Source organism: Terrapene carolina, unplaced genomic scaffold (genome assembly GCF_002925995.2).
Source record: "Terrapene carolina triunguis isolate 2854851 unplaced genomic scaffold, T_m_triunguis-2.0 Scaffold85, whole genome shotgun sequence".
Lineage (NCBI taxonomy): Eukaryota > Metazoa > Chordata > Testudines > Emydidae > Terrapene > Terrapene triunguis.
In genome coordinates, this window is record NW_020664436.1 from 800665 (window position 1) to 824543 (window position 23879).

At 45.9% G+C, this 23879-nt stretch overlaps 1 protein-coding gene across 1 annotated transcript in view; it reads right to left on the reverse strand.

Annotated features, from left to right (window-relative positions):
- TOGARAM2 (TOG array regulator of axonemal microtubules 2) overlaps positions 1 to 1352 on the reverse strand; it is a 43654-nt gene extending 42302 nt beyond the window's left edge. Inside the window, exons 1-2 of the mRNA XM_026649840.1 lie at positions 1325 to 1352; positions 166 to 300 (exon numbers count right to left, since the gene is read on the reverse strand). Of these exons, the coding sequence (XP_026505625.1) occupies positions 166 to 300; positions 1325 to 1352 (163 nt within the window). The remainder of the gene's footprint in view (positions 1 to 165; positions 301 to 1324) is intronic.
- Between the last annotated feature and the right edge of the window lie 22527 nt (positions 1353 to 23879).

Genomic DNA, 23879 nt, shown 5'->3' on the forward strand with positions numbered 1-23879 from the left:
CTTGCAACTAGTTCCTGGAATCATCACTCACAGCAAATGAAAAACAAAAGGGTAGATCTGGACACCAGGCTCAGAGAGTGCCTCCCCTTCCAGGCAGCCAGGCTTGCGGCCTCACGTTTCTATGTGGCCTAGGCCACAGGTCAGTCATTCTGTCCCCATCCTCACCTTCATCTGCTGTCGTCCATCTGCTTCCATACAGCTGCAAGTTTGAATCGATGCTTCCCCCTCGCAGCGATCTGTATCTGGGTTTGACTTTGGGGACGCTCCCACAATACACCGCAACAGGGGCTCGGTACTTAGCTTTAAATTAAGAACAGTACAAATAACCCAAGTGTGTGGTGCTTGAAAAGAAGGAAAAAAAAAAAGAACAGCTGTCCCCTTTTCACACATTACACAGTGTGGGCTAAACCCTGCATTCCTGGCTCAGGCAAAAACTTCATTGACTGCAGCCTCTCTAATCTAACACTCATCACTGGGGTATCTGACTGCCTTGCAAAATTACATAATTCCTTGTTAGTGATCTACCCTGTATTTCCTCTCCTCTCCTGGCTAAGGTTGCTGAACCTCAAAGAGGTCAAGCTTTTGCAAAACTCAAACCATCTGGAAGGTTCACAAAACTAGATCAAAAATCCTTCTTTCCTTGTAATTCAAATCCAGGCTTTTTTCCTCCAAGAGAGACTCAATTAAAAAAAAAAAAAAGTAAAAGCACAACACCAATTAATAATGTCTGTTTCTCTAGCTAGAGGGGGCCTGTGCTCCAGATTAGAAGTCCCCAAAGCTCACCTGACACATGTGGGTACCCTATCTACCAAATGCAAACTTATTTCTTGATTCAAATGTCCCTTTGCCCCTCTGCTCCAACTCCACCCTATATTTTCATTGGATTTTGTTCTCCTTTCCGTTCCTTCTCCTACAGAGACTCCTAAGAACTACACATACCCGTAATGCTTGAGTTAAACTTTCTAATCCATGATGCTCACGCAGATTCAAAATTAGGCAAGGTAGTTTTTCTCCTCCCTCATCCAGGCCAGCATCCCGTACCTTTGCACATCAAAGACAGACCATAAACTCTTGCTGAATGCAAAATGGCGACCACACTTGCCAAGCACAGTCACCACCCCCTGGTATCGGGCTCACTGTACAGTGTTTTGAACACAGTACTCACACACACGCTGCCGGTCCTAGAGCATGATAGCATTACTCGGCACAGACACAAGACTCTGGTTAATTTCCTCTGGGTAACAAGTGAGTGGGTGGGATTGCTGCAAACCCCAGTTGTGGAGCTGCAAAAGGCAGAGTACTAGCATCTAATCCAGTCCTTTACCTGCTGTGAAATCATCATGTGTTGCCATGTGTATGGGCAGAAGGGCTCTTTTCAGTTCAGAGGCTACTTGCTGTTTTGCTTTTCACTCGACCTGCTGCTGCTGGTGGTACCTTCTCTTTATAATGTCCAGAGGCCTGCATGGAAAAACAGCAGCATTAACATGGATGACAAACTGTCTTTCCCTGACATTTTCCTGTCTAATGGGGTTCTTGCCTGGAACATATCAGAAAACTGGTGAAGTCAAGGGAGAGCTTAAAAAGCACTTGCACAGTAGCTCAATGCCAAATTCAAACTGAACAATCTCTACCTGTTGCAAACCCGCCAATTTTATTTAGCCTTGCTCCAGTCTGTTTCCTTATTTTTTGGTCCCTATCACTTCAGTAATTCAGAGCATTTAATGCTTCTAAACAGAGGGTAGCCAGCACACAGGTGGGAGTATAATTCCTCCAGCAGCCATTCTCCCCAAAGCTGTGCAGGCAAGGGGAGCACAGAGGCAGGGAGCTGTCTCTGAAAGGATTGCCACTGAAGCATCCAGACAGCAGACTGTGTAGCAGAAACTACATTTTCAAACTCTTGATGGCAAAGAGGCAAATTTATGCCTGGTGTAACTCCATTGTAGAGTTACACTAGGAAGGGCTGTGACCCAATGTAAGGAGGGGCAGAAGGGGAAGAGTGGCAGATTTTCTTTTCTTTTTCTTTAATTCAACTGAATTTGAACATTAGTGAAAGGTGCCTGATTAACAGCTGAAGGCTGGAGTCGTCTGTATATCCACAGCCTAGTTATAGCAACATCGGTGCGAGCTGCCGGTATCCTGCCCACCCCCACCAATCTGCTTCAATCCTGATCTGTCTCTGGGGTGAGAGGGTAGATCAGCCTTCTTGGCCCATTTGTGCTGAACTTTGCAGCTAGATCCCAAACCAGAACCTGAATTCTTCTGAATCCGTCAACCCTTACTACAGCAGACAGAAAAACAGACCAACACACACTTGGTGCCACCCAACATTTACTGCATCACTGGTATTTGTAGTATTTACCTTGGCGTAGGAAATAGCATGGTGAAGCCAAACACCACTGCACAGTCCATGTTGATTTTTAGTGGTGACGTCTGTGTGCACATGCACCAAAACCATACTCATGCTCTATATACACACACTTACCAATACATACACACACTTCCCAGGAGCTAATGCGCCTTGGGGCCAATATTATAGTGCTCAAAGCCTAGCAGGGTGAAGGGTAGTTTGTGTAGAAGCAGGAAGAGTGCTGTGAAGGATGTACTTTCCAATTTTATTTAGCCTTGCTCCAGTCTGTTTCCTTACTTATTTGGTCCCTATCACTTCAGTAATCCAGACAGTACTCTACTGTTTATAACTCTCTCTTCTTTGGACATTTTGGCCAATATACTGCAGTGTGAAATGAAGATAAATTGGCCTACATTTTATCCACTGAAGTTGATGGTAAAACTCCCATTGATTTCAATGGGAGCAGAATTTCTCCAATGTCGAATGCTTTTGAAAATTTCATCCTTAGATGCTAAAAAAAAAAAAAGCATTGAGAAAAGATCTTTGCTCACAGTAAGCTGACTGCAGCAAGGAGCCAGAGAAATGGATTCATTAAAAGGACTAAATGCATATAGCTTGGTTGAACTCTGACTAAAGGAGGAGTGTACGGAATAGCCAAAGTAATTTATTTATTAACATATTCTTTCAATTAGAAAACATAGCACAAAGAATGCCTGTACATGAGGTCTAGGAGCCCTACCATCAATTAAACTTGCAATCAATTAAAATAGCACCCTGCAGCCCAATACAATCGAAAATGAACAGACCAGCCAATAAACACAGGAGCAAAGGCCCTGCCCCTCTCCACCCATAGCCCCAGACACTGAGCTCTCTCTAGGTGCACTATTGAAGCATTTGTGCACACTAGAAAAAGTGCTTGAGGTTAAGTCAGATTTAGCAAACATGTTTAACTAACTCTGGCTTAACCTCGACCACTTTTCCCATTCTAGACAAACCCAAATGGATGGCTTTTGCAGCTTGCCCATAAGATCAAAGAATTCAGGCTATTTTGGGGCAACGTGTGTAAGGAATGAGAGCAATCATTTCTAGTGGTGCAAAGGGTATAAATTAGGGGTTGGGGGGGGGGAATGGAACATAAGAAAATGTAGGGTGAATATGAGAGAAATGTCCCAATGGTAAGTTCTGCTAGACTGTAATTATCTCTCAAAGGAAGTAGAAGATGCCCCATAGCTTGAGGTATTTAAAAATGGGACTGAAAAATACCCTGGAAAGGAGTGTGGTCCTGGCTTGTATACACAACTCTGCCACTGCCTTGTTCTGTAACCTTGGCCCAGTCACTTAATTTCCCTATGCCCCAGTTTACCAGTATGCAAGACTAGTTCAGTAAATGTAAACCACTTTGTTAGTGTAATGTGAAGTTTACACAGGCAATGTACAATTACACAGATCCACCTCTCCCCCTTCAGAGTGAAGGTGAGGTTAGGTAATTGCCACAGAAGCCAGGGTAACCCAGAGCAGTAGCTATGGTGAGACTCTACTGCTGACTTGCAGCCTTTAGGAAGGGCTGGGGGAGTAGTATTCTGTCCTTACCTGTCCAATGTGAAAAAAAATCTCCCACACGCCAAATCCATTCAAACTGGGCTCATTGCAGGGACCAGGATTTGGGCCTCTGATATTATAAAACCAATCCCAGCAGGATGAAGGAAATGAACACAGAAAGGAACTTCATGGCATTCTCCATCGCACACAAGTCACAACCAGCAACAGCACTGGGACGCCATGATGTGAAAACAATAATGCTAAAAAACCAACCTTTTCCAAAGAGATAAGAAAAATTCAGCTGTATTTGAACAGTTCTGGGCCCTGCTAACATTTGGACAAACAGGAATTTATACTCCTTTCTAATTATGTACTGGGTCAATCTAAAAGAAGTTCATCCTCCTGGGATTCTCGTTTCCTTGGGATGATTAGCAGCCAGGAAATGAAAATGGAAATGTTTTTGTTATTGTTATTATTTTTATTTAAATCTCTCTCAGTCCACCAGCCATTTCTGTGATGGTTTCTCAGTGTTGCAAGCCTACAGGATCAGTTTGTAAAATACACTTGACTTTTAATCTCCCTATAAAGCTCTCTATGAACTGGAATTGGCTTGAATTGGGCCCCAAAGGTTAATGGCCGTAGGATTAGGCTAGCTCTGAGGAGCTGATGAAAATTTAGCTGCTGACATTCCCCTGCCATGGAAGCCCATCTTAAACAGAATAATGCAGCTGTAGCAATGTAATGTACACAGTCACAACTTTGGCTGACAACAAACCAACAGGGGCAGATGACAAAGGTTCTTAAGCCTAGTTGCTGTTGCTAAATCAGGGCAAATTCACACCTACTGGCCAGCCACTGATTTAGCTGTATGGGGGCAAACACCAAGGGGACACAAGCAAACCCACAATTTGAAGCTTACTCTGGATTCAAGCAGGGATAAGCAAAAAGCATTCCTTAGCTACACTGCAGAGTTGAACCAGTGCAGCTGGTTCAGTGGCTGGCCATCGATTGCTGGAAACAGGGCCAACTCCCAATGTAGACAAGGCAAAAGAAAGAAGGAAAGAAAGATCTCTGAGCTGCTAGTTTCACCATTTTTTTCTTCTTGCTAATTATGCATAAGCAGCTTGTGTTTTTCTCAAACTCATTCACCCTTCAAGTTTATCTGCAGAATCATTTCTGCCCAGGGACTTTGTCATTGTTTGTAAGCAGATCATTGCAAGTTGTCAATATCTGAGCAGTTTTGATTAGATGCACAGAATACATGACAAGTTCCTGTTCCCTGGCTGGATGAGCACTACCCTTAAGATAATGTTTCTAGAATGAATTCTTGAGATTACATGTTTGAAATCTGCTCTCCCCAGATATAAAATTCCCTGTTTGCAGGAGTTTTTCTGCTAGCAAACTTGTTTGCTGGCATATCCATAGAACACAAGCACAGCAAGAAGCACAAGCAAAGAAAATGCAATTTAAAATGTAACAGGCTTTCTTGCAGTTCTGGTACCACAGTTACATGCCCAGAAGGGGTCCCGAGGAGTTCTTTCAGCCCGAGAGACTAAAGAGCGCAGTACCCCCATTGAAAGACATTGCACAAAAGACTCCTTGCAAGGGCTGCGCTCACTTCAGCAGAACTGTTTGCTCATCCCTGAAACAAGAGTGATCGCAAGCAGGAGTTCGTTCAGGGCAGCAAATGAAGAGTTAGGAGCAAACTGGTTTGAAAGCCAAACCTTGTCAGCTACTTCACTGGTAACCAAACATCAGTTAAAACAGTACTGACTGCCAGCCCTAATGAGGTGTGATGTTGAACACCAGAGCTATTTGAGTATTGTACACAATGTATTCATAACACATACTGTAACTGTCTCCACTAAGAGCTGTGGCCAAGTACATTCGTTTCTCAAAGGTGTCTGACAGATTGTTCTGCAACCTTTTGTGACTGCAAGAAACAAAGAGGCAACAGAGACAAGCACACAGATTACGTTTTACCATTTCTTGCCTTAGGGCCTGATCCAAGCCCCATTGAGATCAATGGAAAGCCTCTCAGAGACATCAGTGGGCTTTGGATTGGGCCCCTAAATTGTAGTTTCTTATACATTGTGAGCTCTTTCTGGGAGGGAAAGTGCCCTGATCCTGACTGGGGCCTCTGGCTGCTACTCTACTATAAACATTAAATAATAATACAAAACAATAGTGCAGCCACAATGGAAGGTGTTCTAGAAATATCTGCACAAATAGACAATGAGCATGTGAAATCTTGCATGGGTTGGGTCGCTTCCAGGCCAAAAAGTGACAAGGTTAAATTTGGTTTTCAAGGACTCAGACAATAGTTGAGTGCAGAAGGAGAGCCTCCATGGGTATGTACCCAAGTGTAAGGGAACGGACTGCAGTGTGAAAGAAAGAGCAGGGTCAGTATGATACACTTTGCTGGTATGTGCCAAACCAACACCCCATGCCTGAAGACCCCATGGGCCAGGTTGTGCGGCCTGCTCAGCTCCCTTTGTGCAAAGGGGACAAAGATTGTCCATAACTACCAGCTGGGGATTCCCCTGGCATGGAAAAGTGGTGCAAGTGAGAGCATCAGCACCAATCTCTTAGGGAACATTAAAAAGCAACAGAGGGTCCTGTGGCACCTTTAAGACTAACAGAAGTATTGGAGCATAAGTTTTCGTGGGTGAATGCCCACTTCATCAGACGCAAGTAATGGAAATTTCCAGAGACAGGTATAAATCAGTATGGAGATAACGAGGTTAGTTCAATCAGGGAGGGTGAGGTGCTCTGCTAGCAGTTGAGGTGTGAACACCAAGGGAGGAGAAACTGCTTCTGTAGTTGGATAGCCATTCACAGTCTTTGTTTAATCCTGATCTGATGGTGTCAAATTTGCAAATGAACTGGAGCTCAGCAGTTTCTCTTTGGAGTCTGGTCCTGAAGTTTTTTTGCTGTAAGATGGCTACCTTTACATCCGCTATTGTGTGGCCAGGGAGGCTGAAGTGTTCTCCTACAGGTTTTTGTATATTGCCATTCCTGATATCTGACTTGTGTCCATTTATCCTCTTGCGTAGTGACTGTCCAGTTTGGCCAATGTACATAGCAGAGGGGCATTGCTGGCACATGATGGCATATATAACATTGGTGGACGTGCAGGTGAATGAGCCGGTGATGTTGTAGCTGATCTGGTTAGGTCCTCTGATGGTGTTGCTGGTGTAGATATGTGGGCAGAGTTGGCATCGAGGTTTGTTGCATGGGTTGGTTCCTGAGTTAGAGTTGTTATGGTGCGGTGCGTGGTGAGAATATGCTTAAGGTTGGCGGGTTGTCTGTGGGCGAGGACTAGCCTGCCTCCCAAGGTCTGTGAAAGTGAGGGATCATTGTCCAGGATGGGTTGTAGATCACTGATGATGCGTTGGAGAGGTTTAAGCTGAGGACTGTAGGTGATGGCCAGTGGAGTTCTGTTGGCTTCTTTCTTGGGCTTGTCTTGTAGCAGGAGGCTTCTGGGTACATGTCTGGCTCTGTTGATTTGTTTCTTTATTTCCTTGTGTGGGTATCGTAGTTTTGAGAATGCTTGGTGAAGATCTTGTAGATGTTGGTCTCTGTCTGAGGGGTTGGAGCAGATGTGGTTGTACCTCAGCGCTTGGCTGTAGATGATGGATCGTGTGGTGTGTCCGGGGTGGAAGCTGGAGGCATGATGGTAGGCGTAGCGGTCGGTGGGTTTTCGGTATAGGTGGTGTTAACGTGGCCATCGTTTATTTGTACTGTGGTGTCTAGGAAGTGGACCTCCCGTGTAGATTGGTCCAGGCTGAGGTTGTTGGTGGGGTCGAAGCTGTTGAAATCATGGTGGAATTCTTCCAGGGTCTCCTTCCCCTGGGTCCAGATGATGAAGATGTCATCAATGTAGCGTAGGTAGAGAAGGGGCGTGAGTGGACGAGAGCTGAGGAAGCGTTGTTCCAGGTCAGCCATAAAAATGTTGGCATATTGTGGGGCCATGTGGGTGCCCATGGTGGTGCCACTGGTCTGGAGGTATATATTGTCACCAAATTTGAAATAATTGTGCGTGAGGATAAAGTCACAGAGCTCAGCAACAAGTTGTGCTGTGTCATCATCAGGGATACTGTTCCTGACAGCTTGTATTCCATCTGTGTGTGGGATGTTTGTGTAGAGAGCCTCTACAGCCACGGTGGCTAGGATGGGAGGTCACCAATGCATTGTAGTTTTCTCAGGAAATCAGCTGCTTGGGCCCACCCCATCAACCGCTACTCACGCAAAACACCCATTGATCTGAAGAGAATGTGTCCTTTTCCACATCCTTTTGCCTGAAACCATTTTGTTGTAGTGCTAGTATCAAGTACTTTAACACATATACTTTCACATGTACTTTTCCCTGGCGGGTGGAATCACACACACTGCTCTGTGCCTCTTTCCTGAAAGTTAAGCCATTTCTGTATGCTGGGCCAGAATCTGATTTCAGTTATACTCATAGAATCATAGACATGTAGGACAGGAAGGGACCTCACTAGCTCATCTAGTCCAGTCCCCTGCACTGAGGCAGGCCTAAGTACTATCTAGACTATCACTGACAGGTGTTTGTCTAACCTTTTCTTAAAAAATCTCCAGTGATGGAGATTTCACCACCTCCCTAGGCAATTTATTCCAGTGCTTAACCACCCTTCTAGTTAGGAAGTTTTTCCTATTGTCTAACCTAAATCTCCCTTGCTGCAATTTAAGCCCATTACTTTTTTGTCCTAAGGAGAACAATTTATCATTATCCTCTTTATAACATCCTTTTATGTACTTGAAGACTGTTATCAGGTCCCCTCTCAGTCTTCTCTTCTCCAGACTAAACAAACCCAATTTTTTCAATCTTGCCTTGCAGTTCATGTTTTCTAGAACTTTAATAATTTTTGTTGCTCTCCTCTGGACTCTCTCAAATTTATCCACATCTTTCCTGATGTGTGGTGCCCAGAACTGGATATTTGTGACGTTATTAGTGCTGAGTAGAGTGGAAAAATTATTTCTCGTGTCTTGCTTTATAACACTCCTACTAATACATCCCAGAATGATGTTTGGGGTTTTTTTAAAAACAATAATACATTGTTGACCCATATTTAGTTTGTGAGCCACTAAAACCCCCAGATCCTTTTCTGCAATACTCCTTCCTAGGAAGTCAGTTTCCATTTTTATTTATGCAATTGCTTATTCCTCTTTAAGTGTAGTACTTTGCATTTGTCCTTAATGAATTTCATCCTATTTAATTCAGACCATTTCTCCGGTTTGTTAAGATCATTTTGAATTTTAATCCTGTCCTCCAAAGCACTTGCAACCCCTCCCAGCTTGGTATCGTCCACAAACTTTATGAGTGTACTCATTATGCCATTATCCAAATCATTTATGAAGATATTTAATAGAACTGGACACAGGACAGATCCCTGTGGCATCCCACTCAATATGCCTTTCCAGTTTGATTGTGAACCATTGATAACTACACTCTGAGTATGGTTTTCCAGCCAGTTGTGCACCCACTTTATAGTAGGTTCAACTAGGCTATATTTCTCTAGTTTGTTTATGAGATAGTCAAGTGAGATAATATCAAAAGCCTTACTAAAGTCAAAATACATGACATCTCCTGGTTCCCCTCCATCCACAAGGCTTGTTACCCTGTCAAAGAAGGATATTTGTTCGGTTTGATATGATTTGTTCTTGACAACTCCATATTTATTGTTACTTATTATCTGATTATCTTCTAGGTGCTTACAAATTGATTGATTGATTATTTGCTCCATTATCTTTCTGGGCACCAAAGTTAAGCTGACTGGTCTATAATTCCCTGGGTTGTTCTTATTCCCCTTTTTATAGATAGGTAGGTACTACATTTGCCCTTTTCCAGTCCTCAGTTATCTCTCCCATCCTTCATGAGTTCTCAGAGAATCGCTAATATTGGCTCAGAGATCTCGGCAGACAGTCCCTTAAGTATTCTAGGATGTATTTCCTCAAGCTCTGCCGACTCATGTAAATCCAAGATAACTCCAAGTGACTTCCCAAGGCTCTCTCTCCTAAACAATAATCAAGTGTGGGAAATCTCCATGATCTGAAGAGATTTCATTCAGTTAGAAAGAACCAAGTGAGATTTTAGTTTCATAACAGAGATTCCTCATTACAAACAATATGTTAACAGGTGTGAAACATGGGGCCTGTTTCTCCTCTCTCTTACATCATTGTAAATCAGCAGCCAATGGAGTCAGACCTCTCACTTACACCAGTGAGTGTATCAAACCTCATTTTATTGTAATTAAGAAGGTGCGGTAGCCCTTCTTACTATTATATGATTTGTTCATCCCAACACTGCTTAGTGGTACACAAATCACAAAAGAAGACAGTTCCTTCCCTTAGGAAGTTACAGTCTAAGGGTCTGGTCCGCAAGCCTTGCTCACACATGCAGTCCTTACTGACTCGTGGCTAGTCGTATTGATTGGCTTCTGAAAAGATACACAAAAGCAACAAAGACAAGGCTCAGATCCTCCAGAGCAGCCAAACTGCACTCAGTAAAAGTTTGGAGGTCGGAGGCGGGGGAGGACAGAAAAGTAGCTTTTCTTCACCTGAGTGACCAGGGAGGTTCTTACCCACGAAAGCTTATGCTCCCAATACTTCTGTTAGTCTTAAAGGTGCCACAGGACCCTCTGTTGCTTTTTACAGATTCAGACTAACACGGTTACCCCTCTGATACTTGACAGCTGGCCACTGAAATTCAGCAACACAGACCAAGCGGGGTACCAGCAGTTCATGTGATGATAGAAACCAAGGTCCCCAGAAATTCCAGGAGAAAGTTAAACACTCAAGTGAACCTGTGCAAAGTCTGGTGTCAGGGACTCTAGGGAAACCTCTGTTAGGTGGACTTAGGAGAGAACGTTTGGCAACCTGGAGGGAGAGTTTGGTCACTTGTCACTGGGGGGGGGGAGGGGGAGGAATAGGGAAGGTTTGACAGCTGGGGTAGGCCTTTCTGTCCCACGCTCTGAGGATGGGGGTCCCGGAAAGCGACCCCCAGGTCTGTGTGCTCTGTGCATTCCTAGGGTCATTCCTGAACTCTGTCTCAGCTTACATCAGGAGCTATTGCAGGGGTAAGGCCCAGTGGCAGAAGTTAGGGATCAGGCTCATACTTAAAATGCTGAACTTTCCAACAATTCAACTTACAGACTTTGCAGGAAAAAAAACATTCAAATGATTGTCATTTGAAACTGCACAGCATCGAAACTAACAAATGATAAGGCAAAGGAAGCAACATTGTCTAGTGCTAAGAACACAGGGCTGGGAGACAGCAGAAGTGGGTTCTAATTCCCACTCTGCCACGGGATACACTGTGGCCTTCTAGATTCATAGATCTTAAGGCCAGAAGGGACCATTATGACATCTAGTCTGACCTCCTGTATAACATTGACCATAGAATTTGGGTAAGCCACTTCATCCCTGTGACTTGTTTCCCCACCTGTATAATGGAAATGGTACTCACCCACCTTTGCAAAATGCTTTGAGATCCTTGGATGAAAGATTCTGGATAAGTACTAAGTAATACTGTCATCATCCCAGCAACGCTGCCTAGCTCAGAACTGCAGTTTGCAGGAAAGGGGCATACACACTATCAAAGAAGGAAAGGAAAGAAACATGAAGCAAAGATTTCTCTCTGGAGAGGGAGGGAGGGAGAGAGAGTAACTGGCAAACATCTCTAATAATGAGCAGAGGGAGTCCTGCATCTTATCCCTTAGAGAGATTGAGTGGCTCTTCATTTGCTATCTCTGACAGGCTATCATCTCTGGATTTCAAATGGAAAAGAAGCTGCTTTTGAGCAAGTCTCTTCCCTTCTTCTACTTGCTGAAGCTTTCCCAGCTCTGGTTTCCACAGATCCTTATTTCCTTGATAATACACTCATTTGTAAACAAAGGCTGAATGTGAGCTGGGCTAGTTCCTACACTGTGCTTGTGCCTTGGAGTGGGCACCTATATACCAGAGAGGCTGCAAGCTTACCTAGATTTTCTATCATCCATTTATTCAGAGGAAAAACAAAATCCTTCCTCTTCCCTGCCCCACTCCCCTCCAGCTTTTCATTAGGGTATAAAGGTTACTTTTACTGAAACCTAGCAAGTTATACTATTGGCCAGGTAGGATTTTAATACTGTCTTACAGGAATGGGCCAGAAATACACTGAGCCCTGATCTTGATCCAAATAGCTCTGAAGTTCAGCCAGGGTCAGATTTGGGGGAGGATTTGGCTTGAGCCTAGCTCAGTTCTATTGGGAAAACAGCAGCGTGCTTCTATCAAGTACCTCAAATGCAGCTGATGCTTCATGGCCCCACTGAGACACAAATCAAGTTGGGTCAGAAGCTGAGATGCAAGCTCTCCTATTTGCCTACACACAATAATGATCTAACACCAACGAAAAAAATCTTAGTCAAGAGACCTGACTCTGCAGTGTGTGAATGGAAGATGGCAGTTTCCCTATCCCTCTCTGGATAGTGCTAGACTCCTCCTGCCAGGAGCCACAACTATGCCAAGCTATGAAAAGCCTGTTCTCACTCAGCAGGTTGCATGAAATATCCTGGCTTATCAGACAGTAGTTCGTGCCCCTTCCTTGTCCTCCTCTCACCCTTCTGTTGCAAAGCGATCCAAGCTCTGATCTTCTGCCACTCATCTCAGGACTCCCTCTCCTAAAAAGTGGCCTAGCTTCACTTACTCTCAGCTAAACCAAAGGGATTCGCCCACCAGAAATTTCCGTGATGCTCATTTTTTCCTGTTACATTAATAAACTATTGGGAAAAATCATCAACCAAACTTTTCCCCCAAATTCTCTTTCACTTCTGAGCACCTGTCACTTTATGGGAAAAGAACCCTCACACCAAGCAAGCTCCCCCCCAGGTCACAATGCAACAAATCATCAGCATGGTCCATCCATCCCCCACACGAGTGTCACCTCAGAAAAAGCAGCAAAGTACGAGTCAGGGCAGTTCACTAACCTCCTTCACAAACAGGTTTGCTTTTTCACTTTGGATGCCTAGTTGCCATGTTGTTAAATTTGTGATCCCTCAAGGAGCTACAAAGCCCAGCTGCCTCCCACACACAGTGAATCCCGGCTCCCACCCAGCTCCAGACCCTAGGATTTTGAAAGTGGTGGGTATGGATGGCAGCTCTGTAGCCCAGCCCTCTTCTGTGTGAAGATAATAGACTTTCACTTACAGGTTACACACACAGCAGGCAAACAGTGTTACATACCATGAACAAACAAGGCTGCATAGCAACCACTTCTCTAAAGTAGTCTTGAGCAGGAGGTGCGAGCGGAAGGCTTTGCCTGCAGGGCTGGCCCGCGTCTCCCAGGGTGCTGGAATGGAGAGGTCCTGAGTGACCTTGATAGCACCCAAACTCTGGAACAGGGACACACTCTGAATAGCCACGTGTGCGCTGAGTCCCGGTCTGCCTGTGACTGATTCCCAAAAGCACACACACAAAGGCTGTGTTATACCCAGTCAAGCAGTGGAGTCTTCAGAATTCATGAATGAGAGGGCAAGGTTTAGACCCTCCCTTACTACAGAATACAATTTGCAGGTAACTTATCCAGGTTGTAAATTCTCTGGAGCAAGCCTTGTGAGCTTGATTCTCCTCTCATTTACATCCGTGTAAATCAGGAATGACTCCACTGAATGGAGTCCCACCAGGGTAAAAATCAGTAGGAGAGTAGAACTAACTAACCACTGTGGGCTGGATTCCCCCCTGGTTTGCACCTTGGGCAGTTACTGACACCTCTGCAAAGTGCTACTAAATCAAACTCCTCCATTTGCCCTGGGATGGCACCTTACACCCAGTTGCAGGGGTGTCAGTAGCTACACAAGGTATAGGGCAGAATCAGAGCTGGGGGTCTTTATTCTTTCTGTACAGTGCCAGGCACATCTATGCTGCCAAGTACAAATGCTAAAGAATAATGAATTTTTCATTCATGCACAATACATCAGTGTCTAGCTTTGAAATTTTTTCAAAATAGCTTCTCTGCTGGGTTTCTACACACACATGCGTGCACACACACTTATGTGTAGCTGAATTTAGTGCTGTTGAAAGGTACCTTGTTGGCCACCCCTGGACAATGAAACCCTCTATCCACAGACAAGGTATAAACACATGCAGCAGCAGTACAAGCTTCTCCCACCGTGTCTGGGACCAGGAGGGACTACACCAAGAATCAGAGGGGAATTCAGGCTCCATAGCTCATTCAATCCCTGGCCTCTCTGTTCAGACTGCCAGCAAGGGGGTGAATAGTGGTGGTGATTTCTGTGATGTGCAATAATTCACACCACAAGGAGAACGGAGGAAACCAACACAGTTAATTTGTCCCTTGGGGCTACCAGCCCTTCTCCGGTCACATACAGCAAGAGGAGAACCCATCTATTACAACACTTATCTATTATGATTTGGAGAGACAACCCCCAACTCATTTAATATAGGCCATGAAACAGACACCAAATTATAATATCTTCCTCTCACTGCTAAACTTGTTTGAACCAGTAAAAAGTTCCATCTCACATCATCACCCTAAATCATCCAAGTCCCACAGTTTGTTGGTATCCAGTTATTTATATATATATATATATATATATATATAATCTTATATTGTAGAATGCCAGAAAATTAGCTGATCCCCCCAGACTAACCTCAAAATGTATTTTATTAGGTACATGTCACCCGGCTAAGCAAGTCCCCCTATAAGATTCACACTGTTTGAAATAGAACAGAAAGGAAGGATCATTCTGTGGTTAAGACACTACACTAAGCCTCACAGGACCTAAGTTCAGTTCCCAGTTTTGCCACAGACTTGCTGTGTGACCTTGGGCAAGTCATTTAATGCCACGGTGTGCCCATCTATAAAATGGGCAAAGCAATACTTCCTCTCTCTCATCCTTTGTCCATCTGTTCTATTTAGACTATAAACTCTTCAGGGCAGGGCCTGTCTCTTGCTATATGTATGTGCAGTGCCTTGTACCCCGGGGCCTTGATCTTGGTTAGGGGTGGTACTATAACACTATTAAAATGATAGCAGCAGCAGATCTTCAAAGGACCAATGCCTTTCACTGGTAAACTCCCTCAAAACAAAGGAATCAACAAGGTGAATTAAAATAATTCTTAGCATTTTGTGCCAATCCTGCATATACCCAAAGAAAAGAAGGCTTTTAGGCTCCTTTCATCTGCTACCCTTGGCAGAATCCAAGCTGGTTACACCTTAGCATATCATGAGTTTTTCAGGGGGGGATGGTGTTAATTATCATTGTAACCAATTTACCAGGTACAGATGAAACACTTACTTCTCTTTCCCCCAGCTCACTCCTAGAGCCTTTGTCACATATAGGTACAACTTCTGCTACCCTCTAGTCCTGTGGAACAGAGGCTATTTTGACTGAGATATTGTATATTTTTGTAATTGCCTCCAGAACTCTCGGATGCACCATCTGGCCTGGTGATTTATTGCTATTTAAATTATCAGTTTGCTCCAGACCCTCATTTTCTGACACCACAATCTCTGATAATACCTCATCTTCCTTAGCAGAAAAGAATGGGTCCAGGGTAAGAATCTCCCTGACATTTTAAGCAGTGAAACCTGATTGTTTACCTTCTCAGCAGTTTCCTTAAGTGCCTTAATTTCTCTCTTGAATTCCTGCTGATCCAGAAGATTCTTTCACAGGCTTCCTGCTTCTGATAGACTTAAAGAATCTCTTGTTGTTTGCTTTTATACCTTTAGCTATTTGTTCTTTGAATTCCACTGCAGCCCTTCTAATTTCCTTCTTACACACTGTCTATTGCTCCTGTTTATTGGTTTCACCAGGGTCAGATTTCGAATTTTTGAAGGATTTGCATTTGACTCAAATAGCCTCTCAAACCTTGCCATTTAGACCACATTGATTTACTCCTTGTCTTCCTGACTCTCTTTTTTGCTCACAGGCACAAATGCCTTCCGAGTCTCCAATATTGTTTAAGTAAGTAGCACCCATGCCACTTCCAAGGATTTTACTTCCCTTTCTTTTAACATTAAGTCTTTTTGACTAATGTCATTTTATTGACATCTTACTTTTTAAAGTTTACGGTCACTTTTAAGTACCTGCCTTGCCCCTTGAACCTAATTATATTGCAGTCACTATTACTTAGGGCAGGTCCACACTGGGGCGGGGGATCGATCTAGGAAACGCAACTTCAGCTACGAGAATAGCGTAGCTGAAGTCAACGTTTCCTAGATCGAACTAAATTTACTTACTTCGGGTCCACGCGGCGCAGGCAGGCTCCCCCGTCGACACCGCTTCCTCCTCTCGGCGAGCAGGAGTTCCGCAGTCAACGGGGGAGCGCTTCTGGGATCGATCTATCGCGTCCAGATGAGACGCGATAAATCGATCCCAGAAGATCGATCTCTACCCGCCGAATCAGGCGGGTAGTGTGGACCAGCCCTTAGTGGCTCAGCAACTAGCACTTCTTGAATTAGCTCTTGTGTGTTACTTAAGACTAAGGGCTTGTCTACACAAAGGTTTTAAACCAGAACGACTCAAGTTAATCCAGTTTGAAAACAGTTGCGTATGTACCATGCAACCCATCACTGTGCACTAACTCTGGAGTCCTCTTGCAAAGTGGACTAAGTTTGCTTTGAATTTAAATAGTTTGGTCAATTGTTCATGTGCACATAGTTCCTGCCGACCACTTTTGCATGCTTCTAACAGCTATCCCACAGTGCTTTGCAGTTCAACCTTTACCAACCTGTCCCTTAACTTATGTCCCCTCCCCATAATGGTGTCAAGTTTCCAGAATGACCCTTAGGTAGTGCAGAGCCAGATTTTGCTCCTGGATCCCAGTGTATCACTATTCTGGTTATACAACCATGATAGCACTCCAGAAGCCCCACAACATGTCTCACATAGCTGCTTGGAGCTGTGCTGAGACCCTGGATCTTGTTGCCATCTGGGGAGAAGCATTGGTTCAGGAAAAAGCTCTTGTGGCCAGCCACAGGAATAGGGACATATTGTCAGGGCCGGCTCCAGGGTTTTGGCCGCCCCAAGCAGCCAAAACAAAAAACAAACAAACAAACAAAAAAGCCGCGATCGCAATTGCGATCGCGATCTGCGGCGTCAATTCAGCGGGAGGTCCTTCGCTCCCAGGCGGAGTGAGGGACCATCCGCCGAATTGCCGCCGAATACCTGGACGTGCCGCCCCTCTCCGGAGCGGCCGCCCCAAGCACCTGCTTGACAAGCTGGTGCCTGGAGCCGGCCCTGCATATTGTGGACATTGCAAAGCAGATGTCTGCGAGGGGTCAAGACTGGAATGCGGATCAGTGCCGGATAAAGAGAAAACAGCTCAGGATAAAGTATATTGAAACAAGGGATAAAAGGAGACAATCTGGTAGGGGGCATGTGACTTGTCAGTGTTTTGATGAACTGGACAGGATTCTACACAATTACAGTACAGTCCCTCACTATTCACAGCCTGCTGCCTGCACTCCCCACCACTGAGAACGACTGGCTTGACCCATCAGGGGAGGAGGAGAAGGATGCCGGAAAGGAGCTACCCCCTAAACCCAGGATTTTTTGTGACTCAAGACCCTGACAACGTCCAGTTGGAAAGCCAGGCCCAGTCCTGCCCAGCTACAACGCATCCTGATTCCCGCCCTGCCTCAGCTGTGCCCAAGTCACAGCCAGAAACCCAGGCCAGGACCAAAGAGATTCCCTGGAAGGATCTTTAGCATGTAAGTACCTATCTTTACAATTTATTATTAATGATTATTATTATTGTTGGCTGATGTGAGCTAGGAGCCCCTGCCCCCACTTTAAGATGCTTCAAAATGGCACCTGCCAGCATGGTGCAGTCTGTGCCTGCCCCCCTCCCATAGCAGATTCAAACGACGAAAGTATTCATTTCTGCAAAACTCAACAGTGTATTGAGACAGTTCTTACAGGAAAAGAAACTTGGTTAGTTTTCGTAGTTTGCATCAGGGCACACTGCACACCCGGTCAAGGCACAGACACTACTGCTCCTCACTGATGTGCAATTGCCCTGTGACATGCATCGTAGCTGACAATCAGGGCCGGCTCCAGGCACCAGCTTAACAAGCAGGTGCTTGGGGTGGCTAAGGGGGAGGGGCGGCTTTTTTGTTTTGCTTGGGGCGGCAGAAATGCTGGAGCCAGCCCTGCTGACAGTCATGGCAGGACCTTATCTATTTCATACATTATAAGGAACAGCCACACGCCCATGCCTCCCAGCATAGCTTAAGAGCCCCTTCCACTCCTGCAGCACTTCTGGGGGACAACCTGGTGAACAATTTCACAGCATATCTTGCTGGTCTGCCTTTGTCTTTTTGAATAAGGCCATTCTCTGCCTCCTAGTCACCTGCCTCAGCACAATGTCATCAAGAGAGAGGACAGCCTAAAGGGGATGTAGAGGGAATTACTATCCAGCTTGCCCCCAAATCCCCCCACTTTACAATGCCAATGTGATTGTAGCACCTCCAGCATACAAAAAAAAAAAAACCCTGCAAAAACCAACCTGCAATATAGCTCCAAACACCCTCCTCACCCTGAACAGCATGAAAGCAAATACAGTGGACTGAAATCCAATTGCACCCAGCACCCTCCATAAATGCAGACCACTTGCCAGCTCTGAGGTTCTCCCAAGAATAGAAAGAGTCTCAGGAAGGTAAAGTCATATATCACACTAAAAAAAAACCAACACGATGACTTGTTTGTGATACAAACAATAAGCAACATTTATTCCCTACTTCCTAAGCCACAGCACCTGCAACAGCAAGATCTTCAAGCACGGGGCCTCTATGTACTGCTGGCAGACTGGCCAACCTGAGAGGAGAAAGGAAGACTTGGGACCAGACGTTTGCAGAGCTCTTGGCAGAGTCACAGAGGAAAACAAAGCTGCTGAGAGGTGGATGCTGGACATGAGGACCAGAGGGAGAAAGATCTCCTAAGAGATCATGGCAGTGGCTCAGGACAGCAACGCAATGACCAGGGAAAGCATGGCTGGGGCCATGGACAGCATCACCATGGCAAAGGAGAGTATGGAAAAAGACAGAGATGCAGAGGCAACCTATGGACGTTTTCCTGAACCAGAATACCCTCCTGCTAGGCCAGCTGGCCCTGCAGTCCTGTAATTTAGGATGCAGACACGTCCTTCAGCCTCTGGACAATGCTGGCTACTGGGACCAGCAGCAACTCCTAACCTCCACATCCCCACAACAGGGCTCCCAGCAGCTCCCATTTACCTCTCTGGTCCAACCTCTGGGCACCAAGAACACTTCACCTGGGAGGCCAGCTCTTTAGAGCCCTACAGTGTCCCTGAGAATTTTGAGCCAAGGCACTCAACCCCTGAACCCACGTGGACAAGAAGAGCCAGAGGCAAGGCGTATACTCACTTTGAACTTTATGCACACACACCCCAAATTGCTGTATTTGAAATGTTCTTACTGTTGCACTTTGAGATTTGTTTGCACTGTTGCAGAAATTAAAGGTCCTGCACAGTTGGCTGCTTAAGAAGATTGGTTTATTAAATGTGTTTCCAAATACAAAGATATTATTTTTCCATTGGTTTCATTAAAAAATTTTTTTTGTTCTTTCATAGTAAAACCTTTATGGGTCATAACTGCATTTAACACAGAGAATCCTTTAAATAAAGTAGAAATAATGCACAGGCTTTTACAAAAGCACGTAGGGAATGTTAAACTTCAACCACCCCCACACAATATCCAACTTTCACGTCTGCATACCAATACACCCCCATGAGCTAACCTGTTCAGGCATGTGACTCAAAATACGAACAGTAGGCAGCCCTGTCAGGATGCCCATGGGTGTTTGTGTTCTCTATGGAATGCCTTACTGGATGACTGAACCTTTGAGCAAGTCCCCGCACCTCAGCCTCCCACCCACCGGTAAGGCTTTTCTCCTTGCTATCAAAAATATTATGCAAAACACAACATGCTGCTATAATGGTTGGAACTTTTTTCCTGCTGCTTCCAACCGATACCATAAACAGCGCCACCTGCTTTCCAATGGCCAAATGCATACTCAACCACCATTCTGCAACTACTCAGGTGATAGTTAAAATGTTCCTTCCTTCTGTTCAAGCAGCAGCCTGTGTATGGCTTCATTAGCCCGGGCATCAGGGGATAAGCCGAGTGTCTCAGAATAACCAGACAAACCTCCACACCAGTAATGTCCATAGTGCTCATAAGAACATAAGAGTGGTCATACTGGGTCAGACCAAAGGTCCATCTAGCCCAGTATCCTGTCTTCCGACAGTGGCCAATGCCAGGTGCCCCAAAGGGAATGAACAGAACAGGTAATCATCAAGTGATCCATCCCCTGTCGCCCATTCCCAGCTTCTGGCAAACAGAGGCTAGGGACACCATCCCTGCCCATCCTGGCTAATAGCCATTGATGGATCTATCCTCCATGAACTTATCTAGTTCTTTTTTGAACCCTGTTATAGTCTTGGCCTTCACAACATCCTCTGGCAAAGAGTTCCACAGGCTGACTGTGCGCAATGTGAAAAAATACTTCCTTTTGTTTGTTTTAAACTTTAAACTGCTGCCTATTAATTCCATTTGGTGACCCCTAGTTCTTGTATTATGAGAAGGAGTAAATAACACTCATTTACTTTCTTCACACCAGTTATGATTTTATAGACCTTTATCATATCTCTCCTTAGTCGTCTCTTTTCCAAGCTGAAAAGTCCCAGTTTTATTAATCTCTCCTCATACAGAAGCCGTTCCATACCCCTAATCATTTTTGTTGCACTTTTCTGAAGCTTTTCCAATTCCAGTATATCTTTTTTTAGATGGAGTGACCACATATGCATGCAGTATTCAAGATATGGGCATACCATGGATTTATATAGAAGCAATATGATACTGCCGGAGGAGCTGCTGCTGTAGAATATTCTCCTGCTCCTGCATCATCTGTTTGTTGATGCAACAATCAAATGCCAGTGCAGAAGTCATCGGTTCCAAGTGCAGTAATACAGCCCAAGATGCCTGTGAGTATTCACGCTCGTCACCATAGCATTGTGGAGCATTGTTGGGTCAATATTGGCCAACAGCAACTTGAAAATGGTGTGGCCCAGCCCAGAAAGAAAGTATGGGGCAGAGACAGCAGAATCATGGGATTTTTAAAAAATATTTGACCCCAGCTGGCTTCCCACAATTCACAGCGAAAACAGTCCCAAGATGGACACTGCTCAACAGCAAAGCAAAGGACCATTGGATACCCCGGGAAAATGTTATGCTCTGAGTTTGCAGGAAACAGCTACTGTGTGTCCACGCAAGGCGAATTGAAAACGGAAAAGGTGTTGTATGTACACTGTTGGTATGACTTGTGTAATGCAAGTTACTTGATGTGCATCAAAAAGATTTGGATTAAATCCCCCATGTACATACACCCTAACAAAGGAGGTCAGAATCATTTTTTCCGATTTTACAGATGAGGAAACTGAGGCACAGAGAGGTGATGTGATTTGGCCAACATCATCCAGCAGAGCCAGGAATAGTACCCAAATCTCCTGAATCCCAGTCTACTGATCTATCTACTAGGCCACCCCTTTGTGATTTTAGCCTTACTGTAACTTCAGCATCCCATAGATGCTGAATTTAAGTTCCACATGGAAGATGCTGTGTCCATAGCCCTTTGGAGCATCAAGGAAAATGGATGAGAGCTACTCACAAGTCTATTCCGTGATATCTGCAGCCACAGAAAGGATTCATAATAATATAAACAAACAGTGTTAGGAGATCAAAAGTAATCTCTAATCTGTCCATCTATCTCTACCACTTGTACAGCCTCCATCGACCACAGCCCAACCCGACCAAAAAACCAAACTGAACATCCCTCGGCTGTTTAAGGAGATCAGCTACGTTTACATTCCCTGATCCAGATTCCAGTGATGGATGAACACTGCTTCCTCCTCATGGTGGGCAATGTGGACAAGTTCCACTGAACTTTTGAACGCTCTCATCAGGTAGCCCCTGAACTGCATTTTCACAGGCAGAAGGAGGAGCTGTTAGGAAACAGGCCTGCTCTGGGTGGGAGGCACTGTGTGAGGAGTCTTTTCCAGTTGTGAAGGAGGCAGACCCAGGGCCGGCTCTAGGTTTTTTGCTGCCCCAAGCAAAAAAATTTTTGGCTGCCCCCCGCCCCAGCCCTGGGCTCTCACCCCCCACCACTACGACCAGTGCCCTCCCCCACCCCCTGCCGCCCCAGCCCTGGGATCTCTCTCTTCCCCACCCCCCGACCAGCACCCCCTGTTTCCACAGCCCTGGGCTCCCCCCCACCAGTGCTGACTCTGCCTGCTCCCCCCTCGCCTCCAGCCAGTCTGGCGCTGGCAGGGTTGGGGTAAGCAGTGGGGCTCCTGTGCCGCGCCTCAGCCCAGGGTCCCTCCAGCCAGGGCTCCCGCCTCCAGGACTGGCCAGGACCCGGGAGGGCAGAGCTGGGGGACCGCCCCGGCAGGGGGCTGAGGAGCCTGGGCAGGGTAGCCCCAGAGGGAGCGGAGCCCCAAAGAGCGGGACGCGGGCCCCGCACAGCAGCGCCCTGCCCTCTATGGCCCCGCTGCTGCTTCTGGCTGCCCTGCCGCAGTCCCTGGGTGGCTCTGGCCGCTTCGACCAGCCCCGGCTGAGGCGCTAGGGGGCGGCCGCCCTGCGGCACCTGCAGGCGGCTCCGTGTACCCCGCGGGGCGGCCTCCAGCCAAAGTGTCCCCCGCTCGGAGCCTGCCCGGCCCAGCCATAAGGTGTGGGCGCTGCTCCCCTGCGGCGCGAACCGCAGCGGCCCCAGGGCGCCCCCCGCATTGCTGCTGCCAGGGCCGGCTCTAGGCTTTTGCCGCCCGAAGCAACAACAAAAAAAAAGATGGTCGGAATCCCGCCCCCGAAAATGTGCCGCCCCAAGCACATTCTTGGTTTGCTGGTGCCTAGAGCCAGCCCTGGGCAGACCACCTTCTCCACACGCCCTTCCATGGCTGTAACCTGATACCTGCTCAGCTATTGCTGTACTCATGTATTGTTTGCATCCTACACACATACACAAAAGGCACATTTGGCAGCAGAACCATTCGCTGCTGCAGCAGCCACCTCCTGGCACTCCGACAGGCACCTTTTGTTCACAAGAACCTCTGCTGAATTGGGAGCCCTTGGGCTTTCCCCATAGCAACTTCTGCCATGCATTGGACAGGTGCCTGGGTGATCAACATGCCACTGCAACTGAGTCCATGAGGAACGAGAGCATGCATAACATCCGCATTAATTAGAGCCCAGTGGACACATCCAGAGCAGGTTAGCTTATACAGACCCCTCCCCCCTCCGGTTATATAACCAAGAGTAACAGACTGATATTATTAATTCAGCACCATAGGTGTGAATGGGCTTTGCAGACATATAGGAAAGAGCTCACAAGCTCTCTAATAAGTATGAGCTGAGCTCCAAAGCAGCCTCCAGTGCTAAAAAAAAGAATGATTGAAAGAAAAAATATTGATGGAAATAATAATAGATTAAAGAGACCTTATATTGTTTTTAAAATATTTCCACTATTATCCTGGTGATCCCTTCTGTGCAATGAGAGGGAATGTGACAGTGATTGGAGACAGTGAGCAAAAGGCTGCTGAGTCAAAACCCTGTCCATGTCTCCCCTGTGCTCTACTCCTCAGCTCAGCCCAGCCCTGCAGGAGTTCCCCTGCTTTCCCATCACCCCTGTGCTCTACTCCCCAGCTCAGCCCAGCCCTGCAGGAGTTCCCCTGCTTTCCCAGCACCCCTGTGCTTTGCTCCCCAGCTCAGCCCAGCTGTGAAGGTTTACAGCTGAATTCCACCATTTATTTATTCCCTCTCTGAACACACCAAATAATCCAACAATCTATAAGAGTGGCTTTCAGTAATCCTGAGGCCGGGCTTAAATTCAGCCAGAGCTGTCCAGAGTGGCGCTCCAGTAAATATTTTCAAACCTATGGGGCAGAAGCCCTGAATCCC